Genomic DNA, 13,147 nt, shown 5'->3' on the forward strand with positions numbered 1-13,147 from the left:
GTTTTGTGGTTTCATCCCTACAGCATGTCAATTATTGCTGCAAGTTTAACCCACATCCTTTAACCTTTAGCCAAGCTTGAAATCTGCAGCATACAGTATGCGCAGAAAAAAAGGTAGCTTAAACTGTGCCGTTTAAGGCTAAGTCCCCATGTGGGGTCCCTCTACAAGAAAGCACAGTGGAAAAATCTGTGGTGTCAACACATTGCGGTTTTCCTGCAGTTCACAGAGGTTTCCTCTGCAGACTTTCTGCTTCAATTATACCTATAGGGAAACCGCTGGTGTTTCCATAGGTAAAACTGACATGCTGCGATTTCCAAAACCGCAATGTCCCCACAGTCCGATGATCATATTTTTCCACAAAGTGGGGATGGTATTCGTGCATTTAGGCCACGTAGGGCTCCGCCTTATGGGTAACACACTTTGGTACCACTTGTGGCTTCAACCTAAACCGTCTAAAGGCAGATCAGACTTATCATTTATCATTCAAAACGTGGTGCTGTTTAAAGGGAACTGCTGGTAGTAGCTGGGGGTCGTAAAATAACCTGACAAGTTCCCTTTAAGACATTCTAGTCTTTTTAGACAATATATCTAATCTAGTCTAGATATAACATTATTAAAACAATTTTTTCTATTTGTAAAACTGCCGTTTTTCATGATCTAACAGAGAAGTGTAATATTTATTTGTTGGGCAACAATTTTTACTAAAAATGTCCTTATAAAGAAGAAAATGTCTTTCTTTGCCTATCTAGTTCAAAAGCAACCTAAATAGATATTCTTTGCAGGACTGGTGATCGGAGGAGCAGTCAGCTTGTCTCAAATGAAACAGATCTTACAGGAGAACGTCTCTAAGTTACCCCAGGATAAAACCAAGATATTTCAAGCTTTACTAAAACAGCTAAGCACTTTGGCTGGAGAACAGATCAGAAGCTTGGCGGTACGTATACCCAATCGTCAATATTGTTATTGTTTTATATATTCATTGACAAAAAGCAATAATGTAGCATGTAGGAGTTGTTGGAATGGAATGAAATTTTCTAGGTGTGAATATAATGATGATATATGAATGCTGAGTTTTACCGCAATCTGACATTTCTATATGGGTGCACTTTTTTTTTTGTTTTTTTGTTAGTGAGTGTATTTATGATCAGTCGTGTGCACAAGTGTTCTCAATAGGGAAAAGGCCGCTGCCAGCCTAGCCATTCTTTCTCCTACATCTGCCATTGTGAGAATCTTACATTACCACTGCACACATTAGATGGCTGATTGGAACCCCTGAAATCACTAGGTTTGGCAGGTGTTTGTCTAAGGGCTTGTTCACATCTGCGCCCAGTCTCTGTTCTGCAGGTTTCCGTTTCCTGCACAAAACAGAGGCAGGAGACGGAAACCTGCAGGACTCTTTCAAACCCATTCATTTGAATGGGTTTGAAAGATGTCCGGCCGTGAGCAGCGGTGAGCGTTTTATGCTCTCCGCCGCGAAACCGTTTTTTTTAAATCGGACACAGAGTCGGACATGCAGTACTCTGTGTCCGGTTTTAAAAAAACTGTTTTGTGGCGGAGAGCATAAAACACTCACCGCCGCTCACGGCCGGACCCGGTCTGACAGCTGAGAATGGAGACCCGAACGCTAGTGTGAACCTAGCGTAATGTGTATTTTAATGTGTATTTTTCACTCTTTACCTTTAAGTCGTCTTGGAAAGAAAGCTTCTAAAATAATGGTAACACTGACATGCTACAGATGAAATGCAATAACGTTAATGTGTTTAGTCTCTAGGAGGACATATCATCAACAAAGCTGGTACAAGTGACCTAAATCCTGTTCTTGCTGCAGGGCGCACCATGTTATACTTGGCATCTACAGGTAACTGTCAGAGGCATATCTTGAAGCTCATGGACCCAATGTAAAATCTGTAATGGGACCCCTAGTTACAGAGGCATAGCTAAGGGTTGCGCACGGGGGGAGCGAATATCTCCAAGTGGGCCCCCAACTTAGGTATACCGATACTATCACTATATGGTGACCGTATAGTGGTAGATATCGCCTCTACACAGGGATCTGCAGATGATTTATGTGAATAGAATGGAGTAACTTTTAGTGACTTACAGGTGACGACTCTGACAAATCATTCACATTTCCATTCCATTTCTCTACCATCTGGACTGCCATGACCACTTCTTTCACTCTCTGTAAAGTTTGTAGCACAGAAATCTTTGGCTCCTTACTTTTCCAGGCACCTGACCCACATTGTCCTCACCTGCACACCCATCCTAATGCTACTCCCAGTTGTAAAATATATAATATAACCGCCCATAATGAATAAAACCCCTAAGTACATCTTTAAATTAATAACTTCCCTGTGTACCCCCTTTAAATAGTGCCCCTTATTAATATTGGCCCAGGTGTTTCCTAATTAAAAGGTAATAAAAGTAAAAAATGAATTAGTTGGATTCCAATACCCGGGACCCATAGTATCAGCTGTTTGAATAGACTGTGGTATTTGTATAAGCACCGTGACCCCTTCTTTGTTTATATAGTATCATACATTTCATAGCAGCCATGTAATGTAACTACAGCCTTGTCCTATATATGTCTATGTGACAAGGCTTTAATTACATGACATGGTCACTATAAACACTATAGGCAGTGAGATAAACAGGCAACATGGCCCCTTCATACAGCGGATTTGTGGGAAATCACTGATCTCTTATTGATGATCTATTCTGAGGATAGAAAAACTAGGATAGGATAGGAAAACTCCTAAAGGCAAGGGCCATATGTGGTGTGAATACCATGGTGTAGTCACAGTGTAAACGCCATGTAAAAAAACGCAGCATTTTACAGTTACTGCAAAGTGGAAGGGATTCTAGCAAATCTCATCCACACACTGCGGAAAAATATGCACAGTGGACATGCTACGATTTCCAAAACCGTTGTGGTTTTGGAAATCACAGCATGTCATACCTACGGAAATGCTAGCAGTTTCCCCATAGGCATAATGGAAGCAGAATATCCACAGAAGAAAGCTCTGTGGACTTGCTGTGAAAAGTGCTACGAGAAAAATCACTATGCATTACCATCAAGGTTTTTCCTGCAGCGCTTTTTTGATGCACCCTGCTACGTGGGGCCTTAGCCTTAATAAAGCAAAAGTTTCAAATAACCTCCCCCTTGTATTCATAATGTCCCCTAATAGCCCTTATATAAATGGCCACCCCTTATGTTCACAATGCCCCCTTATAAAAATGACCCCCTTCGCCATAATGCCCCCTAATAAATCCTCCATTATAGTTAGAATTTCCTGTCCTAACAACCCCCTTATACTATTAAAATACCCACACCTGTGCTAAAAAAAAAAAAAGTTATATTCACCTACTGCGTTCCCTTGATGAATGGAGCTGCCGCCTCCTCTTCTTGACCTGCACTCCATGTGCATAAGATTTCAGCATCTCGGCGCAGGAGGTGCGATGCTATGACGCCATTGCGCCCTCCTGTGCCAAGAGCAGATGTTTTCTGTCTAGCATCGGTGTCTTGTAAACTGCAAGTCTGAATTGGCTTCTGGTTTACAAGACAGTTGCAGGACGGGTTTTTAACTGCATCAGTGTCTGCTGAAACCAATCTAGTTACAAGTAAAGGATGTATTAATGGTGGGCCCCACAGAATGAGTCACCCATCCCCTCTGCCCCGGTGCCAGCTACATCTCTGCCTAGTTACCTTGCACCATTTAGAATAGCTGTGTATTGTTTGAGGCAGAAAGATCCTGCAGGGACCAGGGACCAGGGTCTGGTAGCAACTGCCACTTCTGCACCCCTAGTAGCTAGGCCATTGGTAACTATGTCTTTGGACTGCTGAACGCTGCACAATATAAAGTGAAATATTTATTCAAGCTTGTTAGGATATTGTATTTATTTCGTTAATCTGATCAAGACAGGTCTAGAACTTTTCTATATGACTCAAACTGATGTTGTGTAGAAAACGTTAATATATATTAATTATATTATTATATTATATATTATTATTATTATATATTATTATATTATTATATATTATTATTATTATTATTATTATTAATATATTATTATATTATGTTAATATAAGTAAGCATAAAAAAAAAATAAAAGTTTTTTCCTTGGAAGATGCTTTCATATACAACATCTTTAATGATATAAAGGAAAAAGGAAACACAAAAAGTGGAAGATGGGAACTATACCTAAGGAAGAGTACACAGTAGTCTGCAGACTCTGCAAGACATGCATCAAAGGAGCTAAGGCTGAACACGAATTGAAGCTTGCAAAAGAGGCAAAGAGTAAGGTAAAAGGATTTTGGGGATATGTTAAAAGCAAAAGAAAAGTGAAGGAGACCATTGGAGTCCTGAAAAATGACAAAGGAGAAACAGTTAACATGGTGGAACAGCAGGTGGAGCTACTAAATTCATATTTTGTATCCGTCTTCTCCCAAGAAACTAATGGAAATATCGACATTAATGGAGATGAGGGGAAGGAGGACTCCAAACTGACTATAAGCAAAGGTCTGGTAAGAGAGCACTTAGCCAAGTTACAGGAAACCAAGTCCCCAGGACCAGATGATTTACACCCTAGAGTCCTGAAAGAGATAGCAGAGGAAATAACAGAACCCCTTGCTATAATCTTCAGTAAGTCATGGGAAACAGGAGTGGTCCCTTTAGATTGGAAAAGGGCAAATGTTGTCCCCATCTACAAAAAGGGGAAAAGGGACGATCCAGGAAATTACAGGCCGGTAAGTCTGACCTCGATGGCAGGAAAAATCTTTGAGCAAATTGTCAAGGAACATTTACTTCGGTACCTGGAAGGGAAGGCATTAATTAACCAGAGCCAGCACGGCTTTATGACCAATAAATCTTGTCAGACTAACCTGATTTCCTTCTACAACAAAATCACTGAATGGTTGGACCAAGGGAATGCCGTGGACATAGTATATCTTGACTTCAGTAAGGCATTTGATAAAGTATCACATAACCTTCTTATTGAAAAAATGATTAAGTATGGCTTTGACAAAAAATCAGTTAGGTGGATTCACAACTGGCTTAATGATCGGGCACAACGAGTAATACTAAATGGCTACACATCGAACTGGAAGAAAGTCAAAAGCGGGGTGCCGCAGGGCTCCGTTCTGGGCCCAGTACTTTTTAATATCTTTATAAATGATCTGGACGATGGAATTATTGGGGAACTCATAAAATTTGCAGATGATACGAAGATAGGAGGAATAGCCAACACTAGAGAGGAGAGAGAGTGTATTCAAAAGGACTTAGACACACTGGAACAATGGGCTGAGGCAAACAAAATGGTATTTAACAGGGACAAATGCAAAGTTCTACATCTGGGTAACAGAAATGTAAAAAACATATATAGTATGGGAGGAATAGAACTAAGTGATAGCATAGGGGAAAAGGACTTGGGCATAATAGTAGATCACAAATTCAACATGAGCCAACAGTGCGGTGCTGCTGCAAAAAAGGCTAATAAAATTCTGGGATGTATTAAGACAAGCATTGAATCTAGATCAAGAGAGGTCATTATTCCGCTGTACTCTTCCCTGGTCAGACCACACCTGGAATACTGTGTACAGTTCTGGGCGCCTCAATTCAAGAAAGACATCGATATATTGGAGCAAGTCCAGAGAAGAGCAACCAAAATGGTGGAAGGTCTGCAAACCATGTCCTATGAGGAGCGGCTAAAAGAATTGGGATTGTTTAGTTTGCAGAAGAGAAGGCTGAGGGCAGATTTAATAGCAGTCTACAAATATCTGAAAGGTAGTCACAGTGCAGAGGGATCTACCCTATTCTCATTAGCACAAGGAAGTACAAGAAGCAATGGGATGAAACTAAAGGGAAAGAGATACAGATTAGACATTAGGAAAAACTTTCTGACAGTGAGGGTAGTGAGAGAGTGGAATAGGCTGCCACGGGAGGTGGTGGGCGCTCCATCAATGGAAATCTTCAAGCGGAATCTGGATAAACATATAGCTGGGATGATTTAGGAAAACCTGCACTCGCAGGGGGTTGGACCCGATGGCCCTTGAGGTCCCTTCCAACTCTACCATAAGAATAAGAATAAGAATAAGATATTTATGGCACAAATCAAAGCACTCAGGTAATGGATTGATATGGCGGATGCACATACTCTGAGGGGCTTACCACCTCCCCCTGTGTATTGTAAGTAAAAAGTAGAACCATACTCCAGAAGGTTGTGCTTCTTAAAGAGGACCTTTCATCAGATTGGGCACAGGCAGTTCTATATACTGCTGGAAAGCCGACAGTGCGCTGAATTCAGCGGACTATCGGCTTTCCCGATCTGGGCCCCGGGTAAAGCGCTATCGGTCCCGGTACCGTAGCGCTTTACAGTCAGAAGGGCGTTTCTGACAGTCAGGTACGTCCTTCTCCACAGCAACGCCTATAGCGCTGTACAGTGTGAGCGGGGAGGAACGCCCCCTCCCCTCCTGATAATACTCGTCTATGGACGAGCACTGTGAGCAGAGGGAATGGGGCGTTCCTCCTCGCTCACACTGTACAGCGCGATAGGCGCTGCTGTGGAGAAGGACGTACCTAACTGACTGTCAGAAAAGCCCTTCTGACTGTAAAGCACTACGGTACCGGGACCGATAGCGCTTTACCCGGGGCCCAGATCGGGAAAGCCTGGGCACAGGCAGTATATGGAACTGCCTGTGCCCAGTCTGATGAAACGTCCTCTTTAAGTAATTTATTAGTTCTATTTATGGCTCTGATGTCACTTATACTATCAGTAGTAATGCTGTCCTTCTTAGGACAAGCACATTGTGGAATCATTGGCTTATATCAGACTGGTGTTTATGTAGTAAAGAACAAACAAGTCATAAATCTCTCTGTTTGGACATACTGTAATTCTCCCCAAAATAACATTTGCAATAAGTTTTTTTGTGTGTTCCTTTTGCTGCTACATAAAGGACGTTCAAGAACCATCCCATTGGATGATGCATTCTTCATGGGTTCATCTGCACTAAAGCCTGGAGAAGTCTTACTCTCTGTTCATATCCCATATTCTACACAGGTTGGTTTGTAAATGGCCTTCTCTAGCTGACATAAAGGAGAATCTAAGTATAGAAAACCTACAGTATCTGTACTATTCCCTACTATAGGTGTAATTACCACAGGCTCTTAGTGAACACAACAATTAAGTAATATATAGTGTTAGGTATGTCACTTTGATTTAGCGCACAGTGGTCCCTAAAACTTTCATAGAGGACTGTTTTTTTGTCTCCTGACATGTTGATTTTAGTAAATACTTTTATTTTCTATAAATGGTATATATGCTTTTCTAATAAGAAATTAATAATTAATCTAATTAATATGGCATATGAATTTACCTGTTAGGGTCTTTTTTGTGCAAGATATGGCTGATTATGACTATGAAGTATTCCTTCTTTCTCTTCCGTTCCTTAGCTGCTATGGACTCCTAGTATATCTTCTCTTCTCAGCATATGTGTGTCTACGTCTGTAATATATTACTGTGTATTATCCTGCATCTGTATTACTATGCTGCTGTAACATACTGAAATTTCCCCACTGTGGGACTATTAAAGGATTATCTTATCTTATTAGGTGGCACAACATATCAGATGCAAACATTGAATACGATGCTGCACCATTGGCTTACCCAGAGCCACGGCCTGCAGGTCACACATAGTGTCCCGAACCTGACAGCATTAGGGTGCCTTCGGGAGCCCCTTCCCCCTGTTCTCTAAACCACATAATTATTTTCTACCTCCAAGGCTGATGCAGCTCAAGGGAGTTGTCTCCTGTTCCCAAGAATCTATTCATTTATGTTGTTTGCATGCTATCCATACATCTCCATACATCTCCATACATCTCTGTCTAAACATTTACTTTTTTGTTGTTTGTGTTTTTACCCAGAGGCAATTTGTGTCAGCATTCAGACAAGCCCAGAGGGAAGAAAACGCTTTGGCAATTGTTAACGCTGGAATGAAAGTACAGTTTAAGAATGACACAGATGTGATTGAAGACATTGACATTTTCTTTGGTGGTATTGGTACTACTACTATGTGTGCAAAGAACACATGTCAAGCTCTTAAAGGAAGGTATGAATCAAATTGATATACTGTATCTATATATTGTGACAACTCAGGGGTTATGTAGCTCACAAAATTGTACCTCCAGCCTAAGATGATTAGCACATCAAGAACTTCAGCACCACACAAGCACTTCAGGTTCAAAACTGGCCTCTACAGCTTTATTTCTCCCGCCACAGAGTGCTGAGATACAACACAGGTTCACAAAACAGTTCCAACAATAAAACAAATCTTGGTTGTATGATTACTAACTATACAGTATAGTGTTCCTGACTATCAGGGTGTAGGTTTATTACTTAGAACAAGGGTAGGGAACGTACGGCTCTCCAGCTGTTGCAAAACTACAACTCCCAGCATGCATACTTGCTCTGCTGTTCTTGGAACTCCCATGGAAGTGAATGGAGCATGATGGGAGTTGAGACAGCCATGTCTCACGGATGATCTCCTTATCTTCAGGAGTTCTCTTAGCTGCCACCTAATGAGGTTCATTAAGCAATCGAAACCCTGGACTGCCCTACTATATGTAGTGGAACCTGCTCTTTTCTTCTTCCCACTACCACATATTTCCCCCTTCTGATTATGGCCATAGGTCTGATCACTTTGACCTGTCTACCTAATGGGAGTCCCTTTTCACCACAATAGGAACCAACATGGCACTGTTTTTGGAAGTAAGCAACCATGTTTTTTTGAACCTTTTCACTGCCAAGGGTCTCTGGAAATTTTGCACCTCCAGTAGCCAGAGCAATCTTCACAAACTGTGACTGATACCAAAATCTAACTTTTTCCAGATTACACAGCATACCGTATATAAAAACGCAATTTAATAGTTCATATATACAACCACCTCCATGCATCATTGCGGCAAACAGAGATTGCAAGCAAAAATTGCACAAATATTCTAATTTGCCACTAAAGTGCGGCTCAAGCCATCCTTTTCTGCAAACAAAATGTACTTTCCAAAAAACTGCAAGATATGAGGAGTTCATACATCCCATACATGTATATATTTACAGGGGCAGGTGTTAAAGAATCGCCAAAATCGCAGAAATTTTGTGCATGCAAATTATATAGGACTTTACATAAAAATGTTATTTTCCATCCCTCTATAAAAATTTTAGCAATCTATACGTTCATCTCTAGTGATAATAATTATTACTATTATTTTAGCGTGTAACGGATATTACTAGAGACGCATTTTACTGTAGAAAGCTCAGGTATAGACAGGTCAGGGATTGGGTGAAATGTAAACTCTATTCATGACTTTGTGTATATGTTGTGTAAGTGTTTGGTGCGACTTTTTTTGGCGCTGCGACCTGGACAATGGTAAACGTCTGGGTCACAGCGCCAATAAACTTCCTGGTTATGTTTAGAGGGTATTACATAAGAATACCCCACTAGTAAAGCTCAGGGGGGAATTATATTATACCTGTATGTGACAATCTGACCGCAAAAGTATAGTATGCTCTCTGATTGGCAGGAGAAGGGTTAATAGGGACAGAAGAGTCCCTGCCACCCCCCTCCTGGTGTCACATACAAGTTACGCACAGTCAGATTGTTTCTCTGTCTCTATTCACGCTGCTCGGCTGCTCGTGCCCCTCTCCCTTTCCTGTTGCAGTTCGCAAATTGCTTGCTTAGACAGGGGGGGACACTTTAGAGCCCTATATCTTTGGACTGCATCAACATACGCATTTTAAAGAGGAGAATCTCATTTTTAAAATGATACCAAGAACTTGATGATACAATTTATAGTTTTGGAGCAATTCACTGTTGAAATGCTGTCAGGAATTGAGATCTGCAGTTGGATCTCTATGCCAAATAGCGTTTTCAACAGTGAGTTGCTCCAAAACTGTAAGTTGTATCATCAATTTATTGGCATAATTTTAAAGATGAGATTCTCCTCTTTAAAATGCATTTTAAAGCATCAAGATATGTTGATGCAGTCCAGAGATATTGGCATTAGTATGGAGGATGTAGTAGCTACGTCCTCCACTACTGATGTGCCACCTTGGGAGGACGTAGAGCTACGTGCTTGGCAGTGAAAGGGTTAATCTTGGACATCCAATCCATGGCATGAATTGTCAGAGCTAACTTATTTCTAAGCTATATACAATAGCGTTTATTTACTGTGATATTAACATATGGATCACACGTGGAACATTTCAATACTGTAAGGGTAAGTTCACACTAGGTTTTTTGGACGGAAAACTGAGGGCTGCGAATGAATGCTGGTAAACTCCGCTCCGGATTAGGACCAATGAATGGGCCTAGTCCAGAGGAGTGTGGTCTTCAGGCCGAATCAAGAGGTGAAACAGTCTGAAGAATGAGTATCTCGCTTCTTTCGCTTGTTCTGGCTCCTGGAAAAAAACACCTGACCGACTCCCATTGATTTCAATGGGAGTCATCTTTTTGGTCAGGATTTTGAAGTGAATACGGCCTCAAAATCCTGTCCAAAAAACCCTGTGTGAACTTACCCTAAGATTAATGGGCTTGATTGGCCCCTTAACCCCTTCCCGCGATGGCACTTTTTGACTTCCTGACCAAGCTCGATTTTTCAAAACTGACATGTCTCACTTTATGTGGCAATAACTTTGGAACGCTTTAACTTACCAAAGTGATTTTGAGATTGTTTTTTTCGTAACACATTATACTTCATGTTAGTAGTAAATTTTGGTTGATATGTTTTGTGTTTAATTATGAAAAAATAGGAAATTTGGTGGAAATGTTGAAAAATATGCATTTTATACAGTTTGAAATGATGTGCATTGCATACAGATAGTCAGACTGCCAAAATTATATCATAAATCTCATGTCCCAGATCTCTGCTTATGTCGGCATCAAACTTTAGTCACTCTTTTATTTTTTACGGACATTATAAGATTTACGAGTGAAGCAACAATATTCAAAATTTTCAAGAAATTTCCAAAACCCATTTTTAAAGGGACTAATCCAGTTCTGAAGGGGTTTTGAAAGACCCTTGTATTAAAGCCCCCATAAATCACCCCATTTTCACAACTGCACCCCTTAAATAAGCTAAAACAACATATACCTAGTATTTTAACCCTATAAGTGCTTAACAGGAATTAATACAAAATGGAGGTGGAATTTTCAAATTTGATTTTATTTTAGCCCTAGAATTTGCCTTCTATCATTGGAATTCTACATTTTTAACTAAACCTATCTTCATGTAGCCTTTAGAATGGTTGTTGTAGACATACTTTTGTTTTTTTCTGATCATTTCAGCTAATTTCAAGAAAAACTCATTATCTTCATATGCAAATCAGTCTTCTGGGAGCTCTGAGCACCCCCGCGTCATCATCCTGGATGTACATGTATCGCCGCCCCCTTCTTGCTTGCCCTTCACGCCTCCTCCTTCCAAAATGGCGTCCAGAGCGTGTACTGTACGCTCAGGCCCAAAGCTGAAGTGGCCGAGCGTACATCGCATGTGTGACATTTCATTTGCTATGACGAGACGAGGAAAGAAAGAAGAGGAGAAGGAATGAAAAGCAAGCAAGAGGGGAGCGCCCCCTGTGTTCCCAGAAGATTGATTTACATAAAAAAATAGGTTTTTCATGAAAACGGCTGCAACAATCAGGAAATAAAAGATATGTCTACAATAGCGTTTCTAAAGGCTACATGAAGATAAGCTTAAGAAGCATTCACACGGAGTAACGCGGCGCTGATTCTGGCACAATAACTCGCGTAAGAATCAGCGCTGCAAAACAGAATACCATTGACTTCAATGGGGTCCGTTTAATGCACGTAACACATTGAAATCAATGGGAGGCTTTTTAACCCATTGATTTCAATGTGTTATGCGCATTAAATGGAACCCGTTGAAGTCAATGGGATTCTGTTTTGCAGCGCTGATTCTTACGCGCGTTATCATGCCAGAATCAGCGCCACGTTACTCCGTGTGAATGCTCCCTTAGTTAAAAATGTAAAATCCCAATGATAGATGCCCTCTAAATGTAACCATAATGGTATGATCAAATGAAAATGTGACTTCAACGGATCATGTGATCTTATTTAATTTTCCTCATTTAACATTCCTCTAACTTAATGTACTATCAGTTTGTTTGATCTAAAAAAAAAAAAAAACTAGAAAAATTTACAAATTCCAAATGTAAATGTTCACTTTTGTAAACTGTTTTCTACCATTAGGCATATTATAGACATTAAAGTCATTATTTAAATAGATCAGATAAGAATCATATTGTAATGTCATATAGACAGACAGACAGACAGACAGACAGACAGACAGACAGACAGACAGACAGACAGATAGATAGATAGATAGATAGATAGATAGATAGATAGATAGATAGATTGATTATAGGAGATTTAATGTCTTGTACTGTACTTGGCAGGCACTGGGATGATAGCATGCTGTCTGAAGCCAACAAGCAGGTCCAGAAGGAGTTGTCGATTTCACCTTCTGCCCTTGAGGGAAAAGTGGAATACAAACGTTCTCTGGTTGCAAGTTATTTGTTCAAATTCTACCTTGAATCTTCTCGGCATCTGGATAAACTTGTAAGTTGTCTTATACTTCTTGACCATAAAGCTATAGTAAAAGTATATATTAAAAAAGCATATAAAATAGTGTATGGAAAACAACAGAGATAATGGTACTTGATAGGGTCAACACATAAAAATGAGGGGTGAAAAACACAGCAATCCAGGTCTGAATGTGGCAATTCTACTCCGAGTTCCAACTGGCCCAGCGGGATACCAGTGAATCCCCGTTTTCAGGCCCCGCCATACTGATAACGAAAAGGAGCTTGGCGTCATGTGCTGCAGGGTCCCATTCCAATAAAAGCCTGCCCAGGGGAGGTCTGTAAAAATAACAAACATTTTTACTCACCTCTCCTAGACATCCACCAGTCTGTACCTGACATTGCGCATTACGGTTGTCACCGATGAGGCCCCATCATAATGTTAGCGTGCCCCACATGATTGCCGAGGATGAATTCAGTGTACTTTCATGGTCAGCTTTCTCGGTAATTGCCCTGGTCCTGGAGATATTGATGCCATTAGTTTCGGAACTGATATCTC

General features: G+C 40.6%; 1 protein-coding gene across 1 annotated transcript in view; it reads left to right on the forward strand.

Annotated features, from left to right (window-relative positions):
- Positions 1–13,147, forward strand: part of LOC142217228 (aldehyde oxidase 1-like) — a 95,191-nt gene that overhangs the window by 46,006 nt on the left and 36,038 nt on the right. Inside the window, exons 11-15 of the mRNA XM_075285424.1 lie at positions 783–934; positions 1,765–1,858; positions 6,953–7,056; positions 7,920–8,104; positions 12,463–12,625. Coding sequence (XP_075141525.1) covers positions 783–934; positions 1,765–1,858; positions 6,953–7,056; positions 7,920–8,104; positions 12,463–12,625 — 698 coding nt within the window. The remainder of the gene's footprint in view (positions 1–782; positions 935–1,764; positions 1,859–6,952; positions 7,057–7,919; positions 8,105–12,462; positions 12,626–13,147) is intronic.

Source organism: Leptodactylus fuscus, chromosome 8 (assembly GCF_031893055.1).
Source record: "Leptodactylus fuscus isolate aLepFus1 chromosome 8, aLepFus1.hap2, whole genome shotgun sequence".
Classification (NCBI taxonomy): Eukaryota; Metazoa; Chordata; class Amphibia; order Anura; family Leptodactylidae; genus Leptodactylus; species Leptodactylus fuscus.